Source organism: Dromiciops gliroides, chromosome 3, assembly GCF_019393635.1.
Source record: "Dromiciops gliroides isolate mDroGli1 chromosome 3, mDroGli1.pri, whole genome shotgun sequence".
Classification (NCBI taxonomy): Eukaryota; Metazoa; Chordata; class Mammalia; order Microbiotheria; family Microbiotheriidae; genus Dromiciops; species Dromiciops gliroides.
In genome coordinates, this window is record NC_057863.1 from 466,554,055 (window position 1) to 466,575,522 (window position 21,468).

At 38.7% G+C, this 21,468-nt stretch overlaps 2 protein-coding genes across 16 annotated transcripts in view; one reads left to right on the forward strand and one right to left on the reverse strand.

Annotated features, from left to right (window-relative positions):
* The window catches only part of ARL6IP6 (ADP ribosylation factor like GTPase 6 interacting protein 6), a 51,043-nt gene extending 42,515 nt beyond the window's left edge, over positions 1 to 8,528 (reverse strand). For all 4 annotated transcript variants that reach the window (XM_043994459.1, XM_043994458.1, XM_043994460.1 and 1 more), the window contains exons 1-2: positions 8,177 to 8,528; positions 5,688 to 5,741 (exon numbers count right to left, since the gene is read on the reverse strand). In XM_043994459.1, coding sequence (XP_043850394.1) covers positions 5,688 to 5,741; positions 8,177 to 8,528 — 406 coding nt within the window. The remainder of the gene's footprint in view (positions 1 to 5,687; positions 5,742 to 8,176) is intronic.
* Positions 8,529 to 9,320: 792 nt separating this feature from the next.
* PRPF40A (pre-mRNA processing factor 40 homolog A) overlaps positions 9,321 to 21,468 on the forward strand; it is a 61,313-nt gene continuing 49,165 nt past the window's right edge. For 3 of the 12 annotated variants that reach the window (XM_043994446.1, XM_043994448.1, XM_043994449.1), the window contains exons 1-2: positions 9,334 to 9,996; positions 11,041 to 11,172. In XM_043994446.1, the coding sequence (XP_043850381.1) occupies positions 9,595 to 9,996; positions 11,041 to 11,172 (534 nt within the window). In that variant the 5' untranslated portion in view covers positions 9,334 to 9,594. Of the gene's footprint in view, positions 9,997 to 10,067; positions 10,166 to 11,040; positions 11,173 to 12,499; positions 12,580 to 21,468 lie in introns of those variants that run through there. The other 9 variants (XM_043994445.1, XM_043994447.1, XM_043994451.1 and 6 more) reach the window with 7 other exon arrangements.

The window sequence follows — 21,468 nt, forward strand, 5'->3', positions numbered from 1 at the left end:
ATCTTGACAGCCTTGACTAACAATTCAGATGCCCACTTGGATTATTTCCTGCAGATTTTCACTTTCCCTTTCAAAACCAGTATGTTCTTCAAGGTGGCATTCAAGTTTCCCTCTCAGAGGAACTTTCCCTGACTGTTCAAAGTAAAGCAATTTAGCCTTATTTTCTAATTATCATGAATATTAATAATTCATGTATAGTTCTTTTAGAGTGCAAGTATTAATCCCATTGTATGCATGAAGACATCAAGCCTAAAAGATGTAGTTCCCAGAATACCTATAGGATTTAAAAAATTTATCTAACATTTTTGACATAGTTATAAAGCTGACCTTATGTTTGCACTACCAATCTCACAAAGTTTTTGAGTTGTACTTTATATACTTTAAATCAATATACGTGTGTTGTTAATGATTGCTTTATCATCTCAGGGGACTAAAAGATCGTTCCAGGGCAGGTACTGTCTCATAATTATTTTTTATTTTTTTGTGGGGCAATGAGGGTTAAGTGACTTGCCCAGGGTCACACAGCTAGCACGTGTCAAGCATCTGAGGATGGATTTGAACGCAGGTCCTCCTGAATCCAATTATTTTTTTAAACACTCTTCTGCCCCCAGTACCAACTGAGCAGTGTTATGCATATAGTAAATTAAGAACAAAAGACATTTAGTTGATTGATTTCAATATGGCCCTGAGGATATTATAACCTACTTGAGTCCTCAGTTTCTGTACTCATATTGTAAGAACAATTTATATTTGGGAAAATATTGTGAGCCCTTCAGAAGGGACCACTTTAAGACATTATACTGCATCATCTTACTTATCAGATGGGACAGATACCTCACCCAATTTTAAAAGCCGTCACTACTATTAGAAATAGAGCATTTTAGGACCGCTATCTTTAAGTAATGATACTTCACCATTTTCATAGCTATAGTAGCTTAAATTGAGACATTTTGGACCAAAAAACAACAAAGAGAAATCACATTATTGTTCATATAGATGGTATACACCTGACAAGTCTTAAGGTTTTATGTATTATGTTCCAGTTCCTTGTATATTAATAAGTATAGCATCTTTCCTAAGAGAGAACCCAGTTTTGAATCTAAGTAGACACTGCAAATTTAGAAGCAGAGAGACATAGTAGAAAGGACACATGATCCAGAGAGGATCTAGGTTTAAATCACACTTAGGTCCTTCTTAAATGACCAGTTATCTTCTCTGGCCTATGATTCAATTCAGCTCTAACCCTTTTGATTCTAAAGATGTCTTCAATCTGAAGGAGGGAATTAGATACCAAAAAGCAGGACATACCTTTAAGTTCTCTAGAGGGTAAAAAGAGCTCCACTGAAACTCTTGTGTTTCAGTCTCAATAGTAACAAATTTTAGCATTAGAATACTATGTCTTGAGGCAGCTAGGTGGTGCAGTGGATAGAGCACCGGCCCTGGAGTCAGGAGTACCTGAGTTCAAATCCAGCCTCAGACACTTAACACTTACTAGCTGTGTGACCCTGGGCAAGTCACTTAACCCCAATTGCCTCACTAAAAAAAAAAAAAAAAGAATACTATGTCTTGTTTTTCTTTTATGTATCATCTTGGAAAAGTATGCTTTATTCTAGAGACTATATTTAATTGCTTTGTTTTTGATTGAAGTCTGATGAAATCAACCAATAGTTAACAGACAAAAAAAAAAATACTAGTATCATGGTCTTTAAATGGTAAAAGCATCTGGAAAATTAGGGAATTCCTGTGAATAAACAAATATGAAACATCCAATTTTTAAGTCTTTTGATGAATTCCTGAGAGGAAAAAATAGTCACACAACTAGAAAATGGTATAAATGGCTATTTTTAATAGTTCAGATAAATGTCCCACAGTGATTCCCCTATCAAGGTATTCCCTTATAATACAGAAATATTATACTGTAGAGAAATCTGTTTATACAGCATTTTAAATAACATTCTAGAAAGAGCCAGGTATTTTAGACAGGTAACTTGGAGTAATACCTACTGTTTGCAATTATTGGAGTACCTGATCTAATACAATTAAGTATGCAGGTGAAATTGCCTTGAAATAGCCAGTTTGAGCCTCCGTGAACATATGGTACATAAAACTTTACAACCTTGGAACCCAACTGAAAACTTTGTTGTAGAGAAGTTTGGTCTCCTTTTGCAGAATTTCTTCAAATAGGAACAACAAAAGCCAAAAATTATTTCTCAGGATCACCAAGACAGAAGGATATTCTTTCTTTAGGAAAGAGAAGGGACTAAGAGGACATATACATAAAGGTGATAAGGTATGGAATCTGACTTTGTCAATGTGGGAACCACTTCCACTAATGTATATTATAGCACATCTATGGTTTAACCTGTATAATTTTTGACCATATTTACACAATCCCCTATGCTGACAGCCTTCTTCTAATTCTTATAGGTTACCACTTATAAATAACAAATAGTTACCACTATTCAGTCTATTTGTTACCTTCTACAAGTGCTACTTTTTCCAAATACTACCTTTGGTAGTAGATCCTAGATCAAAAATCTATATGCTGCAATCTACTTAAGTCTTAAATTATCCATTGGTTGGTATCCCTTTGATTCATTTGAGATGGTATTCTTCTTCTTCATCTACTTGAGTTTCTCTATGTAAGTTTATATACCAAGCTTTTGGATGACCATGCATCTTATTGAAGAGATACTATAGTGTTCTATAGCTCCAGGCAATCATCTACAAACAGGACCAGCTGGAGGACCTTACCATTTAGAGGAGCCTTCCATGACAACCCCAAACATTTTTGAAGAGTAAATCTTATGGAGTAACAAACAATTTCATTTTTGTAGTTGCAGAGAATCTCACAGTTAAAGAATGTGATTTATGCTTATATCAACTTATGCTTAATATATGTATAGGACACACCTTGCTGAAAGTCTTTTGAAGATGCTTTTTGCTCTACTGAGTAGCAACTAAATTTTAAGTCTGATTAGAAAATAAATATAAAAAGGAAAATGCCACCTTCCAAAATAGAAAAGGCTCTAAAGGATAAAAATCATTCTTTTGCCCAATTTCCAGAAACATTCAACATACCATTATTTAAGCAATAACCTATCTTTTAGGAGCTACCTAGAAGACTGATTATTTGCTTTTACAAAGCAGAAAAAATACCAGAAACTGAAGGACACCAATTTTGCATACTACCAGGTATTTTATTAAGTTTAACACTATGATATAAACTGTAAGAACCACCTCAGGGAAAAAAAATCCACCCCAAACAAATAAATAGCACAAATGATTTTTTAAAGTGGCATAGCATTCTGATGACAGAAATTATGGCTCCAAAGTGCTATTACCTTCTTGTAGGAACAACGTACAAACCCAGACATGTCCATAAACCAGTCACCCCCTCCTCCACAAAAGCCCCAGTACATGTGTGTGTGTATATATTCATACATACATACATACATACATACATACATACATACATACATACACATATTCTCTCTCTCTCACACACACACACACACACACACACTCACACACACAAGACAGAAGGTATGCTATCTTCAATCTTATTGGGGGGGGGGGGGCAATGAGGGTTAAGTAACTTGCCCAGGGTCACACAGCTAGTAAGTGTCAAGTGTCTGAGGCCAGATTTGAACTCAGGTACTCCTGAATCCAGGGCCAGTGCTTTATCCACTGCGCCACCTAGCTGCCCCAAAGGTATGCTATCTTAACTAACTTTCTTTCATTTTTTTTCATCTCCTGGTCCAGCATTTTCCAATATATATTTTGGCTCATTAGCAAACTGGCACATGAAGTCAGCTAGGTAGCAGGGTAGACAGTGTCCTGGATTTGGGATTCAAGAAGACTCAAGTTCAAATCCTACCTCAGTTACTTAATAGCTGGGTAACCCTGGTTAAATCATTTAACCTCTTGCAGCCTCAAGTTTCCTAATTTGTAAAGTGGGGATAATAGTACCAACATTTTACAGAGGTGCTGTGAGGACCAAATGAGATAAACACATTAAGTAGCTTGCAAACCTTAAAATGCTACATAAGTGCTATTATTATTTAGACAACGTAAGGGTAATAAAAGAATTCTAACTCTAGCAGTTTACAAAATCAGTATTGTAGCCCTTGTTTTCATCTGAATTTGTCATAGATTTTTCTTCTACATGAACTTCCTGTTACTTTTTTGCTTTTACTTAATTTTTACTGTTATATTACAAAATAGTAATGGTTAAATTTTGAAAGACTACTTCCTCAAGTTAGACCTAGTAAAGATATATGGGAAGTGGGCCTCAAATGAGAGGTTTAATTATTTCTTACTCTCAGGTATGCCAAATAGCTCTGGTACTATAAATGACCCAAGAAACAGAGGTCTAACAACAAAGAAGAATTTGGGGAACATCTGAAAAGAGGCAAGCTTGTCAACAAGACAAAGGATTAGCTATGGGACAATGAGTGATGTGATAAAAACAGGTTCCATGGGGAAGATGGCTCTAGTCAGAGATCACAAGGTGGTCAGTATAGCTTAAAACCAGCTTTCCCTATGGACAGAACCAGTCTTAAATGGCTAGTAAATATGCTTCAGACTAACTTTAATAAGGAGATATATTCAATATTGCAGCAAAGCAACTTTAATGACTAGGGCCAGAGATGGGAATGACTTCCACCATTTAGTAGGCCAGAGAAGTTTAGCTCAGAGCCAAAAGGATATCCTTGGAAACAGGCCACAAGAAGATTCTGGGAAGGATTAAAAAAAATTTTTTTATAAGACCTGGTAAACATTTAACTCATAAATTTCCCACATGATAATAAGTTTCATCTGTTTTTGTTTTGCATCCAATACTGACAAGGCTGAGGTAACCTTTAAACATCAGGAAAATGTGTTTGTTTCTGTGGTTTGGAGGGGAAAAGGTGATTTTACTAGCTATTTTTAAAAAATATTAACTATCTTGGCTCTAAATCAATTTCTCTACATCTCATTCAGGATAGCTTAAGGTAATCAACCTCCTTGCCATTAGCTAGGATCTCATTTCATTGTTGGCTGAATTCTGCAGTTTGAGGGCCTAGAAAGAGCCCATGGAGTTTGAGCAGTTAAGTCAATAACTCATTAGGGAAAATAGTGGGAATAGGTGTGGACTTTGATCACTTAGGCTGCTCTCAAATGCTTCTATCCAATAAGACTTAACAAAAGTAGGGGGCAGCTAGGTGGCACAGTGAATAAAGCACCGGCCCTGGATTTAGGAGGACCTGAGTTCAAATCCAGCTTCAGACAATTGACACTGTGTGACCGTGGGCAAGTCACTTAACCTTCATGGCCCTGCCCACCCCGCCCCCCCAAGCTAACAGAAGTAAATTGAGTAATTTTTATACCTCTCATTCAGTGACAGAATAGTAATGAAATATTCTATTTTGTTAGGAAAGGAGAAATGTGTTCAAAGACTGTTATATGATAAGTATAAGATGCCTTTCAAATAAGAGGTAAATACCAAAGGAAGGAAATAGGTTAGTTAGGATTGAATCCTATTACTCCTCTTTAGAACATGTTTTATCATTTGATGTGTCTCCCAACCTTGATTTGTATATGAACTACTTATATGCACAGGAAATTTCACAAATGGGGAAAAAGCCAAAAAAAAAAAAACAAAAACAAAAACAACAGGTAAGCTAATTGCCTATTGTTCATACCTAATAAACCAGTCTCTACACCATCTTCAGTCTTCAAATTCTCAGCATGCAATTCTGTAAATACAAAAGAAGACTTAGGTTGATAGAAATTAAGTTCCCAATCAACAGAAAGCACTTTATTCACTAACCATGTGAAAGGAAACTGGAATACAAAAAACAAAAACAAAAATCCCAGTCATCAATGAGCTTATAGTTTAGTAAGTAAAACAGGTACACATGCAGGCAAAAACAAAGTACAAAGTAATACTGGGGGGTGATGGAGATTGGTGATCCTGAAAAGTCTTGAGTAGGAATTCCTGATTGAGTTAAAATATAGAAGGCTAAGATTCTAAGAGACAAAGGGCTGGAAAGTCATTATTCAAAGGCACAGATAAAATATCACATGTAAAGGACAAGAAGGCCAGTTTGGCTGATTTAAAGAGTTGGGAAGGACAGGACACATAATAAATCTGAAAGATAAGCTGAAGTTAGAGACATTTTTATTGTATCTCAGAGGGAGAAGGGAGACATATGATCTTTTTGAATAACATGGTCAGACATGCTTCAGTAATATCATTTTGGTAGCTGTGTAAATGATCTAGAGGTTAGGCACTTAGAAGAGAAATTAGGAGGCTTTGGTAATAGTCTAGCTGAGAGGTGAATGGCTGGCTGTCACAAATAACAGATTAAGAACTTGTAGAGGAAAAATTTTCAGAACTTGACAACTGAGATAAGGAAGATGTTTAGGGTGACTCTTAAGATTGTGAACTCACAAGATAGGGATAATAATACCCTAGACACAAAGACATTCATTAACAAGGAGGAACTTAGCACTGAGTATTTGGGGATAGAACCTAATTCTTCAACCAGTATGCTAAATTATCTTTTCTGTATGAAACCTAGCATGGCAGGATACCAGGTGGCAATGCCCTCCATTAAGAATCATGGAAAATGGACACTTATAGCTGTGTGACCCTGGAAGTCACTTAACCCCAATTGCCTCACCAAAAAAAAAAAAAAAATCATGGAAAATGAGGGGGGAAAGGGGATTCTGGATTGAGTTACTAACAAAGAATTTTTCTCATTTTTCTTTCATTTCTGCCTCCTGACTTTCTTCAAACGTCAAAGTCCTACCTTCTACAAGAAATGTTTCCCAGTTCTCCTAATTTTTCTTCTGAGATTATTTCCTATTTATCCTGCATTACAATCTGGTCACTGTTTGTTTGTATGTTGTCTTCTCCCTTAGAATATGAGCTCTTTGAAGGGTTGTTTTTGGCCACTCACATTCCCAGCACATAAAACACTTATTGATTTGACTTAGTTATATACAAACAGTTCATATTGTGTTTTGTAAACTGCTATTTATATATTAATGGCCATTGCACCCATTTTGGCAGTAAGCATTTATTATTATTTTTTGGTGAGGCAATTGGGGTTAAGCGACTTGCCCAGGGTCACACAGCTATTTGAACTCGGGTCCTCCTGAATCCAGGGCTGGTGCTCTATCCACTGTGCCACCTAGCTGCCCCATAGCATTTATGGTTAATATCATATATACCAGTACTTTCCCCACTAGTCTTAGGCTTACATACCTCTAAAAGGCAGCATTCTGAGCTAAGGGAGGGGGGCCAGGAAACCAGGAAAGAACCCCTAGAGCACAAGTCAAGATGGGGACCCTCCAGTTGGTCAAAGCTTTTTTTTATTATCTTTTGATAGAGGCTCATCATTATGCATGGATCAAAGCTAATTGGTTAGCATCATCAATTGCATAGGTTGACAAGACTTGAGGGTGATCCAAATTAAAATGAGCTCCAAGATGACCAAATGAGGAAGAGACTCTCCCAGAAGGCAAAGGAGAAGTTACCAGGTCCTTAGGTATAGTTTAGTTCACTTGGCTAAAACAAAAGAATCCATCTCCAACTCTATTGTACCTAGGGCTGGTCACAAAACAAGATTAAAGCTTCAAGAATTGGACTTTCTGGAGGAGGGAGGGAGGGGGACTGAAATTGGGTTCCCAGAAACTCTTTAATCATTATTTTCTCGCAATATATATTAATATGTCCCTGTAAGGTTTCATGTAAATAGGGTAAGTACTAACTTCACTTAACAAAAAGACATTGATTAGATAGTCTAAATTCAGACCAGTGTTTCCAAACCTTTTTGATCCTACACCTCACATCAATGAAATTTGAGTATATACCCCAATGTGTAAATTTACTTATTTATAAGTAACAAACATGTATGACTGTAGTAATTATCTATATTACAAAACTCCCACAAAATAGTATGAATTAACACTTGATACTATAATTAATATGGAACTACAGAGCTTTTTTTCTTTTGCCTTGTTCAGCACCAGCACTTAACAGTGCCTGGCCACTTAGTAGGTGCTGAATAAATACTAGCTAACTAACGGATAAACCGAGGTCGCACTTACCCTTAACCCGGAGTCCACACCCCATCCAGCTATTCCCCCCCCCCCCCCGCCCTTCCCCGTGCAGCTCTAGTACCTTTCACAATCATGTAGATGATAGCTAGGAGGAAAGCAAGGAGGGCAGCGAAGAGAAGAGAACAGACCACCGAGAGGATTTGCACCGGCCACCGCCGGGCCCGGGCGGCCTCAGGCACCCTCGGGGTGACCCCATTGTGTTTGTGTGGCTGAGGTGGTGGCGTGTCAACCAAGAGCTCGGCTCGCAGGTCCCGGACCACTTCATTTACCCCATCCTCCTCATAGTCATCCTCTCCTTCCCCCCAACTGCCCCCACCCTGGGAAGGGGAGGCGTAGGTAGGGAGGACCAGGGTGGCCGGGGGCCCGACTCGGCGGTGGCGAATCGAGCGGCTCCCGCTAGCCAAGAACGACATGGCGGGAAAACGGGCAACGGAACCCGGAAGCTCAGGGATTTCCTTCCCCCTCCCCCAATCATTAGCCAATTAGCGCCCCAAAAGCTCCCGGTGCCTACCAACGGAGGTCTAAGAGGGGGGTTGCGCCCCAGTGGTGGGGAGGAGAAAGCAGAAGCGCCCCGAAAAAGTGCATCAGGAGATGAACCCGTCACTGGGGACTGAGGGAGAATAGAGGCCATGGGGAAGGCGGGGGAGAGGACGGGAGAGGAAGGCGGGCGTCTCGAGAATTACAGTCCCCTCCCCTCGCGGTGTCTGGTCCCAGCCCCGAGACCTTCGCCTCGCTGCCGCGTAGCCTCCAGGCAAGCCGCGCGCGTCCCGGCCCAGCTGGCTTTTCCTAAGCCGCAAATCTGGGTGCTCGGTCCTAGCGCCCGCCGCCATTGCTGCCGTCCGCACCCGCTCCGAAACCCCTTCCCCAGTCCGTCCGCTTTTTTTCCCGTCCTCCATTCCTAAGGCACTCGAGAGATCTTTCTCGGTTTTCCGCCTAAACGGAATCTTTAGCGCGCGACGGCTTGTCTATTCTTTTGCCTAAACCGCTTCTCCCCATTCCCCTACTCGACTTTCAGCCTTTTTCCCACTTCCACACTTCCCTTCTCGTGCAGTGCCGCGTCACGCTCCCCCCTCTTCACCTCGACCATCGCGCGCTACGCCAGTCTCGCGCTTTCTCACCCGGTGCCTTCCGCGTCCTCGAGCCCCCTCCTCTTCCCCTCCTCCCTCCCCTTTTCCTCCCCCCTCCCCCGCCCAACCTCGAGCGTCGCGCGCGCGCATCCTGTCCCAGCCACCGCTAACGCTAGAAGCTGCTTCCCCCCCTCCTGGCTCCCCGGCGGCCTCAGGTTTGTGGGGCGTGCGTAACTCGGGTGGGGGGTAAAGGCGGCAGCCCCCCCACTGCCCCTCCCCCTACGGGGTGAGGTGGCTGTTAGGCCCGGGAGGCTGGGGCCTACGTACTCTTCTCTTCCCCGGGGGAAGTTGGTGGAGTTTTCCCGGCGGGGGACTCGGCGCAGAAACTTCCTCCGTCCCCCTCCCCCCCTCCATGCAGGCGACGCCGAGCGAGGCCGAGGCCGGGGGCGAATCGCCGCAAAGCTGCGTGCAAGCGGCGCGCTCTGATTGGACGGCGGGGAAGCCAGTCAGCTTATTGGCCCCGCTGATCCCGCCCCGCAGCTCCGGGCAGCCTCTACCCTTTGGCCCCAGCGGGCGCCAGCCACTCAGATCGCTCCTTGTTGGAATGTGTAGCGGCAGCGGCCGCCGCCGGAGCAGCCTCAGCCCGACGATGAGGCCGGGGACGGGAGCCGAGCGTGGAGGCCTCATGGTGAGTGAAATGGAGAACCGCCCTCCACCGCGGGGTCCCGGGAACGGGGAGCGGAGACTGTCCAGCTCAAGCCTCTGCTCCAGCCCATGGGCCTCTGCGGACGGCTACCTGAGGAGACGGCCCTCGGTAAGGGAGCGGTGGGGCGGGGGAAAAGCGGCACAATGAAAAAAAGAGACAGGAAGCCTTCTCCCTGTGGGGAAGAAAAAAAAAAGGTGGACAGAGGAGGAGGCCTGAGGTGGCGGGATCTGGCTCTGAGGGAGGGAAATGGAGGGCGGCGTAGCACAAAGGAAAGGATGTGAGTCCCTGGGAGATGGGTATTACTGAGGCGATGATGGAGGAGGGAGCCCTGGGTAGAACCAGTGGCTGGGTGTTGGCAGCAGGGCTCTGAAGTCTGCTTTGGGGTACAGGCCTGATTTGGTCAGGGTAGAGAAGGGAGAAATATGACCTGAGATGAAAGAAAGGAAAGCGTGAGCAAGGCTGGGTAGAGTTGCTAAGCGTATAATTACTTTATGTGATTTGAGGCATTGGGCACCTTTGGCCTAAATAAATTATTTTGATTTTATGAACTTATTAAAGCAGGTACTCTTTCTAATGGACTTACTGTACATAGCTTGCCGAAGGACCAACCAATAGTTACTGACTTTCAGAGCTGGATGTGATGTTAAGTAGCTTTTCAGACAGAGAAAGAATGATTTGACCTACCTTAGTAAGAATTTTTCGGGGAAATGACAGGTTTGTCACTAGAGAAAAATCCACAGGTAGTCTTTTTTTTTTTTTTTTAGCATTCATCGAACCTTTAAAAATAAACCTTCCTTTATTTGTAAGACAACATAATTTAGTCTAAAATGTAAAAGTTGGTCTTCATACATAGGCAGAATAATCAGGTCTTTTCCCCAGAATTGGTCTTAAAATAGATTATTCATTTCCTTGATAAACTATATTTTAGCACAATAACTTACTAGGGTACTAATTATTTTTCATGATTTTTTTATTATCCATAAACAGTAGGCAATTTTTTCCTAATCTCCCCTCCTTTATAAAACCTCCATAAAAGTTCCTCAATCTTGCCAAGTGTCTTACCACCTCACTTCAGTGATAGCATTCTTAGTGCTTTCGGGGGTCGGAAGACTTTATGGTTAATTGATATTTTCTTTACTAACACTTTTTCAGATGGGACACCCTGGCATGCATTATCCACCCATGGGAATGCACCCTATGGGTCAGAGAGGAAATATGCAACCCGTACCTCATGGAATGATGCAGCAAATGATGCCCCCTATGGGAGGTCCTCCAATGGGACAAGTAAGACAGTTTTAAAAATTATATTTGCTTTGTAGCATCAGTGTAATGATAATTTAAAGCATGGATGTATATTAGTGTATAAGTCAAGGATTGATATTTCCCCCAAAACATATTCAAAGGTTTCAAGTGAAATGGAATGTTGAATTATGTCAGTAACCAGAGTTTTGACTGTACTGAGGTTGTCGTCCACATAAAAATGCTCATCATTTCCACTTTGAAAAAATATACTTATTTGAATAGCAGTTTTTTGGTAGCTTAAAGGTCATGTTTTTAGTTGATTTATTTGATCTTCTCAAGGAAGTCAATTTGGTCTCATGCCCTACCTACAAATCTAGAAACTTTCTGTTCATTTCACCATGTCTTTTGTGGGTTACCCAACTGAGGTAAATGTATGTAAGAATAGGAAAACCTACATCAGCAGCAGCTTTGTTTAGGTGTTTGCATTAGAATTTGAGTGCTACACATTTTTTGATACCAAAACAGTCTTTCATTTTCCTGTTCCACATTCCTGGTTTTCTATAGGACACTTTTATTTTGAATTGAGAAAGTGCTTGTTGATTTTCTTCACTCCTACTGATGAACTGTCCCTTCTCTCTCTAGTATAAGTTGTAAATAGGAGTGATTTGATCAAAAAGCTTCATTAGTGCTAACTCAGTGACCCTGTAGTGTTCTAATCAGGGAGAATAAATTCAGTTATTGTGAATGATATTTATGCTTTAAGTCTGTTAGATGCTATATGAAACTTAAGTAGCTGATTTCTCTCCATAAGAGTCTTGATAAATCATCAAAAATCTAGACTTATTTCACATGGAGGCAATCAAGGGTACTGAATATGATCTTTCTCTAATCAGTTTTTGTTTAGTTTGATAATTGTTAAAAGATCATTGAGTCCATAGTGAAACTGTATGGAAGACAGGAAGGGAAAGGAGTCCTCCCCCCTCCCACCCCCCTCTTTTTTTGAAAATTAAAAATAGAAAGGTTTATAATAAATACTTTTCTTCTGTATAGTTTTCCTATAGTAAAACCAGTAAGTAGTTTAAAACTCTATTCAGAGGTGTCTGGCCCAAGAGACTGGCTCTTTGCCTATAGGATCTCTTTAAATAACTGATCCATTGGCCTTCTGATCTAGGAACAACACAAATTTCAAAACTCTCTTGGTGGTGGAGAAACAATTCTGTGATCCTTCTTCTGTTTCTTACAGTCTCCCAAGCAGCAAGGAGCTCTTGGTTTCTTGATAGAGCTGCTCTAACTAGATATTGAGCTTTTAAAAAAAATATTTATTCTTTAAATGCTCTGGTTCTTATTTAAAATTAGTTTCTTTCCACAGAAAGATAAAATAAAACAATTTGCTACTGCCAGATGCTTCTCTCTTTTCTGGGGCCTTCTGTTTCCATTGGGCCAATCAAGGTAAGTTATGCAAGGGATTCACCTGCTTTTACCCTTGCTCTGGTGCCATGGCACTATTTTTCAAAACCAAGACACCAATTAGTCATTTTCTAATTAATTGCAAAGACTTTACCTTTTTATAATTGTTTTGGTTTGTCTTAGTATGCTGTCAGCTGGTCACAGTTTACCTTAAGGCCTTTCTGGTTTAGGTGCTGAAGTGACCACTTTCCTTTTGGGTTTATCTCCCAGTTAATTACACATCCATTCAGACATTGGGCAGTTGTGCTTTGTGGTTTTTCCCACATTCTTTTCCAAAAGCCAACCTGTCATGTGCGTACACATCTCACTTGATTGCTCAGATTTTGAGGAGTCCATCTCTCTACTGACTCCTTTAAATATAACAAGTGGCTGTCTCAGGAATCTTCAACTGATCCTCAGAGAGAATCTCACTCCAATGCTTGCCCTAGATACTTATAGGTGCTCCTATTTTTATTGATGTCTTTAGAACTTAAAATTGGAGCCCTGGATCTTGGCACAGCCAATTCTTGGTTATCAATGGTAACAGGAGACAGAGACAGCATGGATAATTAAAATCCATGGATGATTTAAAAACCCCATTCACACCCACACACCGGTAAACCACCAAAGAAGTACTAATAGCAAAATTGTTTCACTTTTCATCTTCTTTCATTTCACTTGCCCACCCTCTGACAGAGGTATTCATGAGCAGTGAAATGGCTGGAAGTTTAAAGAAGCAAAAGTAAAGGGCCTATATATGCATCAGAGTGCCAAAGTTGGTTAGTTTTTCTACCATGTACCAGTTTTGTCTTTGGGATTTAGAATTTGGGAAATCCTAGCTACATGATATCTAGTCTGCATATTTCATTCTAGTTTATATGAAAAGCTAAAGTTGATGTCAGTCTTGTATGTTCAGTAGAAGTTGTGGAGTTCTTGGCACTCACCACCAAATGAAGCAAATGTGATTTATGAAGTAAACTTTTAAAAGTTTTTTTCCCTCATTTGCAAAATATTTCCTTAAAATTGGTTGAGAGACAATATAAAGATTTTCTTAGCAACTTAATCTCCAATTCACAACAAATAAAGGTGGGGAGGGGACTTGGGTCCATATGTTTATATATGTTACACTTTAAAACACCAGTCCTTGTCCTTTTTAATATTCATCAGCAAAAGTAAATAGGCTCAGATGATTATCTTATCTGCCCCCAGATAATAAATTGACTGAAAATACATTGAACTAGTTTGTTTTGGGCTCTCCCCTTTTTGCTGTTGTCATTTCTCAGGTCACACTCATTGGTTCTTTGCTGCTACCACCTAATACCTGTATGGTTGGTTGTTATAGTTGTGTTTCTGCATTCACAGAATCAGAATTTTAGCAGGGAATTCATAAAGCATCCAAGCTTTGTGAGCAGTGTGATAGTGTTCTGAGGACCACTGGTTTAAAATGTACTGGATTTGAGAAGGAATAGCTAAAGACCTTGTTCTATGCCTTTTCAAATTATATTGGAATAATGTTTTAGAGACTAATGTGATTGAATTGCTTAGGTTATCTTGCTTCATGCCTTTTGTTAATAATTCTTTGTCTTTAGAATGTATTTATCTTGCTCTTTTCCCCAGTAATATTAACCAGTCAAACATTTTTTAAAGAACCTATTTTATGTAGTTTCTACCCTCCTGGCACACCTTTTCATTTATACTTTAGGAAGCTTTGTGACCTTTGGCAAGTCATTTAACCTGTTCCTTACTTTCTTTAATCTGTAAAATGGGTTCATAGTATGTGATATTTCCTGGCTGTTAAGATTTTGATTCTAATATACTGTGTCAGAGAATAATTGATAAAAGAATTTGTATGAATTGGAATGGAAGGGAAGGAAGAATAAATTAGTTTGAGTTTTATTAACAGTAGATTTGGGCCTTGGTTGTAAGTTGCAAATGAAAGTGTATTTGCATTCCTCTTATGTTTTATACCAGGAAGGGAAGCTACAGTCCTGTCTAGAAATTCTCATCTTTAGATACTCAGTAAAACTTTACCGGACTATTAAAATAGTCTCCTAACTGAACTCCATGCCAGTAGCCTCAACGGTTTCATTCCATTTTAGATTAGTTTCTGCTTACAATCTGCTAAGATTAACCCTTAAAGTGCTTTTTTCATTGTGTAACTACCTTACTCTCTCTCCAGTGGTTCCTATGTTCTATGATAAAAGCCAAACTTTTAAACTTCTTCATTTCATGTCTTTAACATTCTGATCTCAATTTCTATATCTCTACAATTATCTCTTAAAGATTGCTGCCCAACCCAAACCTCTAGCTCTATCCTAGCATTGGTCTCCTCCAGACTATGAACCTTAGTTTGTAGCATACCCCCTTTTCTCTTTTCCTCCCTGCTCTCCCAGCAGACAGGTGTTTAAAACATAAAGTTCAAGTTTCATCTCCTCTAAGAGGCCTCCATGACTGTCCTATATTTATGCCTCTCATTTTGACTTTAATGCAATTTCTTGTTATAAAGTTTATCTGTACACATTGTATTATTTTATCTCTCCAACTTAATTATGAGGTCTTGGAAGGTAGGCAGCTTGGTGAATTGGAAAGAACACTAGATTTTGAGTCAGCAATGAATTTGAAACCCAGCTCTGCTATGTAGTGTGCTACCTTGGACAAATCATGTGACCTCCATTTCTTCAGCTGTAGAATAAGGGAATTGAGGTGGTTGGTCTCTGATTCCTTCAGCTCAAAATCTGTACTCCCATGACTTAGACTTTTGTCACCCTTTTCTCCCTCAGTGCTTTGAATTTAGTAGATGCCCAAATACTTTAAAATAAATGAATAGAATCCACTTTCCGACAAAGAAGATATGATAAAGGCGTGCAGTCACTCTTAGGTCATATACAACTTAATTCAGATGTCCTAGTATCTTAGGTTCATACGTTGATTTAAACTACTTGGGAGAAATTATTTGGAGAAAGGAGAAAATTCTTCTGTTCACATTAGTTTTAATATTCAAGTATCCACAAAATCAAATGTCATTGAGCCTGGATGCTACCTGCTAGTAAAGAGTGGGATTGGTTATTCAGCATATGTACTCAAAGTATTTAAATGGTGAGTAGTTTGATGTTATACTCATCATTTAAGAAATTGGTTGTCTTAATATGGTCTAAATGATTTAGGTTAAATGTGAATGTTCATTGCCTTAATGGAACTATAGTATCTGCTAGAAAAATCCATAGGAACAAAGGATGCCAGCAAAAATTCACCAGTCAGAAAAGAATTGTCTTTATTTTAGTCTAATCTTTATTGTGAACTTCCCCCCAAATACAATGAATTCTATTTACTGTCATACACATTTTTATTACAAGTCAGAAGGTATATTCAGTTGTTTATAGGTAGACCTGTGTTTGTGTCTCTCAGATTCAAGTCCTGCACCTAATCACATGGATAAGAACAAGACATAATAGCAAAAAGAAACTCAGTGGAGTCAGAACAGAACTTTCCTTTATCTTAATAGTCTTTGATCCTCTTTATTTTAACATTTGTTGCTGATCTCATACTAAAATTCAACAAATTTTGCATTCTACTCTTCTTATGTCTGTTTGTATTACAAACTTTCTTTTAGCTTATGGGAATAAACATTAAGTGACAGTTTGCACATTTGGCTTGTGGATTGAGCTATCAAATAACCAGAGAAACACTGAAAGATTGCTTTTTCATGAATTTCAGTCTTTATCTTTGTAAACAGAGGTATAGTACAGAGGACAGTGATCACCTTGAAAATAACACTGACTCTACCTCCTACAGGAAGGATATAGCTTGATAAAGTGACTTCCTAACATTTATACAGATGGTGGTATTTATTTCATCTGTTTCTGATCTGAGGGTTAAAACATTCTGTGCAGGATTATTTATAAAATAGTTTTTGGTGGGAAGAGTAGTACATGACCTCTCAAGTTCCTTTTGGGCATCTGATTTAGTCATTTGTATTATTCTGTTAGACTGTTGCACAGTAATACAGTGGTTAAATGTGAAAACTGCTATAATTTGCAGTTTATTTGACTTAGAAGTTTATCTTCTAAATTTTTCATCTCATGGATCACATCCAGAAATCTTTCTCCCTCCACTTTGCTACTTTTTGTTTGTTTGGTTGGTTTTGGTTTTTTTTTTTAAGTGAGGCAATGGGGGTTAAGTGACTTGCCCAGGGTCACACAGCTAGTAAGTGTTAAGTGTCTGAGGCCAGATTTGAACTCAGGTACTCCTGACTCCAGGGCTGGTGCTCTATCCACTGCACCATCTAGCTGCCTCTCAATACTTTTTAATAAAGAAAAGGTATCCTCTGCTTAAGTAATACTAATGTGTTTGATGTTATTTTTATCCTCATTCACATTTCTCTTTCTAGCAATCTTAAATCTCACTACCACTACCAAAATTCAGTGACCAGAAGGATGCTTTCTAAATTAGTCTTTGCTAGATTTCCAGCTTCCCTAGTAACTTTTTTCAGAAAGTTCTTTTGTGCCATTTAGCTCCTTGATAAAAATTCTGGACATATCTTTTAAAAAAAATTAATAAAGTATTTTATTTTTTTCCTGTTACATGTAAATATAGTTCTCAACTTTTGTTTATACAAGCTTTACAATTTCAGATTTTTCTCCCTCCCTCCCCTAGAAAGCAGGTAATCTGATATAGGTGTGTGTGTGTGTATATATATATATACACACACACACAATAACATCAATCCTATTTCTGCATTAGTCATGTTATAAGAGAAAAAATCAGAGCAATGATGAAAAACCTCAAAATAGAAAAAAACAACAGCACCAAAAACAAAAGAAATAGTATGGTTCATTCAGCATCTATACTCCACAGTTCTTTTTTTTTTTTTTCTTGGATTTGGAGATCCTCTTCTATCATGAGTTCCCTGGAACTCTTCTGTACCATTGCATTGGTGAGAAGAATATATGGACATATCTTTTTAAAAAGTACTTTATGAATGATAGGTAGCCAAGTCTTGTCTAGTAATTACATTTTCATAACTGATGTAATGTATGCTATGCTTCTTTGTAAAGTTGAGTTTTTCTTATAGGAGAAAACTATCTAATAGGACTAAATAGGCAAAGAATGAGGTAGTAAGAAGGGATATTCCAAACTTGGTAAAAAAAAAAAAAAGCACAGTAATAGCTCTCTATGTCTAGGTTTCTCTGGTTATATGAGGAGTTTGAAGTTATGATGTCAAAATGACATGTCATAAATTTCTTCAACTTTACCTCAGGTCATAATCTTCCAGCTTGAGAAATGAGAAACATCATGATAGTCTAATTTTTGTATCATAACAGTATCATAGGGGTAAAATTCCATTTTAAAATAAATACTAGTGTATTCATATTAGTGTATTTCTTACAGTGCTTTATATAGATACTGTTGGTCCTACTTTTCAGAGAAGTAGCATGGCACGTTGGAAAGAACTGACCATAAATAGTTTATTGATGAAGTTGTACTTCGAACATATAAGAGTTGTGTGACCCTCGGCAAGTGACTTAACCTCTCAATGTGCTAGGTAACTTTCTAAAACTAAGTTACAGAGAAGGTGCCACACTACGGAGATAGTTTCCTCATCTGGGAATTCCTTTATCAATGAAATTATAGTTCCAGTTCCTAGCCTATTCTTCCCTAAACTTTATTTTGGAATGGAACTAACCTTGACTGCTGAAAGATTATGCCAATTATAACCTCTGATAGGTTGTGCTGTGCTGCAGAGGCAAACTGCTTTCTAAGAATCACCTTACCTATATAACTGCCAATTTTATCATCACAGAGCCTATAAAATAAGGAAACCATAAAATGACCAGCAAGTATGCATAGTCCTAGAGAAACTAAATTACATCAATCTTAACATTCATACTATAAATGAAAACAGAAGACAAAGGGAAGTTGCACCTAGGTGAAAAAATAGCTCGCAGATTCTCTTGGAAAGGTGACAAAGGAGTTGGCTGAGGTGGTTTTTTTGTTTGTTTTTTATCTTTGATTCAAAAGCAGCAAGAAATATCATTCTATGGAACTTTTGGTCAATCTTGTAGTGTTTGTGAGGAGCAATTACAAAAAGACCACTTTGAAAGTAATTGCAAATAGTATACCAAGATCTACAGAAGATGAGGAAGTAGAGAAATTCTACAAAGAACTCAATAGCATTCTCCAAATTTTAAATCAATGTATACTAATGCAAAGATAGACATAGAGGAAAGCAAAACAATGTTGGAAAGAAAAGAAAGGTGAGTGGCAATTTAAAACTTGTAGATTTGGGAGGTGGCTTGACAGCAAGGACCAAACAACATCATAAAAAGTTAAATTGAATGTAGGGATAGTAAATGGACCTGTTTGCTAGAATAGGAAATTCCAAGGTGAGGAAACTCCCAATGCCAAAGCATGTTAACACCTTTCCACCTTAGAGACTAGAGCACTGAGAAGTTAAAATGACTTTTCTAAGATTCACAAATTCAGTACATGTCAAGCAGGACTTGAACCCAGGTCTTCTGGCTTAGAAGCTAACTTTCTATCTACTACATTGGGTTGCCTTTTTAAAAACTGATTATTTGGATAGGAAATGATCTAACACCATGAAAGGAATTATTTCTGAATCACCTCTAACCGTTCAGTTTAGATCAAAGATTAAAAATGAAAACCACATTAACAAGAAAAATAGAAATACAAAATGACATATATTTGAAACAACCCCAACCTAACCTATTTTAACTTGTTGATACCACAAATAAAGGGTAACAGCAAACATCTATACCAATTGTCATCATTTTTCTAAAGTAGTGTAACCAATCTAAATCAGTTCCCATGATGAACATCATAAGGACCTGGAAGGAAACTGCTTCGTCCAACAAAACTTGGTCTCCTTGTAAGTGGACATTATAGCCAAAGACAACACCAGTTTTTAGGCATCTTATGGAAGAGAGTGATGGAAAATTATGAATATTGCTTCATACAAAGAGAGATGCATTGAAGGAAATTTTTTTTTTTTAAATAAAGCTTGGCAAGAATTTCAACTTAACAAAATCAACCCATGGACATTTAAGAATCAAACTGGAAGGCGGACAAGAGACAGATAACAAAAGGAAAAGATTAGTAAAGCTTTTTAGGGCAAACTCTTAATCATCAATGACAGTTGAGTAATACTTTGTACTCCTGGGCCCTCAGTGTGCCAAATGAGGAAGGAGAAATGGCATAAAAGAAAAATAATAAGGGGAAGAACAACTGGACCATTCCAAGTATACAAAGAGAAGGTTCATACTGGAGATGTCACAATTTTTAGGGACATTTGAAGGATCAGTTCTTAACATATGAAAGAATGAAGTATAGCAAACTTTGGGAAATTTATGTATTTTGTCACCAAAAGAAAGCAACAGAGAAAATATCATTAACTTAACCTGTGTCCCTACATTCCTCTCTCTACAGAAGTTTTCTGAACATAATCCATAAATGAGTGTGCTAGACTTAACCTGAGTTCAAATCCTGCCATAGACACTTGCTATGTGATCCTTAGCAAGTCACTTAATTACTTGGTGCCTCAATTCCCTCATCTTTAAAATGAGGGTGTCAAAATTATTGGCCTCCAAGGTCTTTTCAATCTATGATCACGTGATCTTCATAGTTAATAAGGTGTCCTTGAGGAAAATATTAAATGGGAAAAGGTAATCTTTGCAAACAATATTATACAGTACTATAAAAATGCATTTGATGAAGAATAAAATGATGCCTTAAAGCCCTCTCCAACAAGGTGTCTCCTATACATGTCAAAATCATCTAAGTTCCTTAAAAGAATTTGTTTTGTAATCTGTAGAATATTAATTCCAAGCAGGGCATAAAATAGGAAGAGACATACTTGCTAAATGTGTTTAATCCCAATATGGAGAATTAGTAGTACTATTCAAATGGAAGAGGGATTTTTATAAAAGATGATTGTTTTAGGTTTTGAGATGAATTGTAAAGGTTGGATAGTTGATCAGAATCTTTTGCCCATTCTCTAGTATTTAGTAGCAGATACCCTCCAAATGCATAATTAACATGGAAATTATCTCTGTGCCACTTAAAGATAAAAACAAAACCTAATAACATCTTATATATTCCACTAAATTTTATAGAAGGATACAACTAACCAAATCTCATGAATGGTAAGTGCAAGGAACAGAAAATCTGCCAGGATTCTCTTGGCTGGTACTTTCAGATAATGGGTACACTTCTGAGCCTGTAAATTTTCTGTTCTTTTCCTTTACACTTAAATCTAAGTGTCAGTATTCTGTGATGCCAAATGACAATTCTTCAGCAGCAATGAAGTCTGAGGCTTAATTGTTCTTGCTTATAAAGAGAAATTACTGGGCGGCTAGGTGGCACAGTGGATAAAGCACCGGCCCTGGATTCATGAGTACCTGTGTTCAAATCCAGCCTCAGACACTTGACATTTACTAGCTGTGTGACCCTGGGCAAATCACTTGACCCCCATTGCCCCACCAAAAAAAATTTTTCAAAAAAAAAAAGAGAAATTACTGGCACCACCCCCACTCTTCAGTTATTTGAAAATTTAAGTGTGCTGACTGCCCATGGTGCCAATACTTGGTTTATGGAGAGGTTTTTTACACTAAGAATTTGTCAGTGGAGCTACTTGGCACATATTCAAAACTTCTAGTGGCTGTAGATATAAGTGTGTGTGTGTGTGTACTCTGAGGGGCTGCTTAAGTATAATATATTGTCAGTCCCATTAAGAATTGGTTAACCCCGGGGCAGCTAGGTGGTGCAGTAGATAAAGCACCTGCCCTGGATTCAGGAGGACCTGAGTTCAAATCCGGCCTCAGACACTTGACACCTACTAGCCATGTGGCCCCAGGCAAGTCATTCAATCCTCAC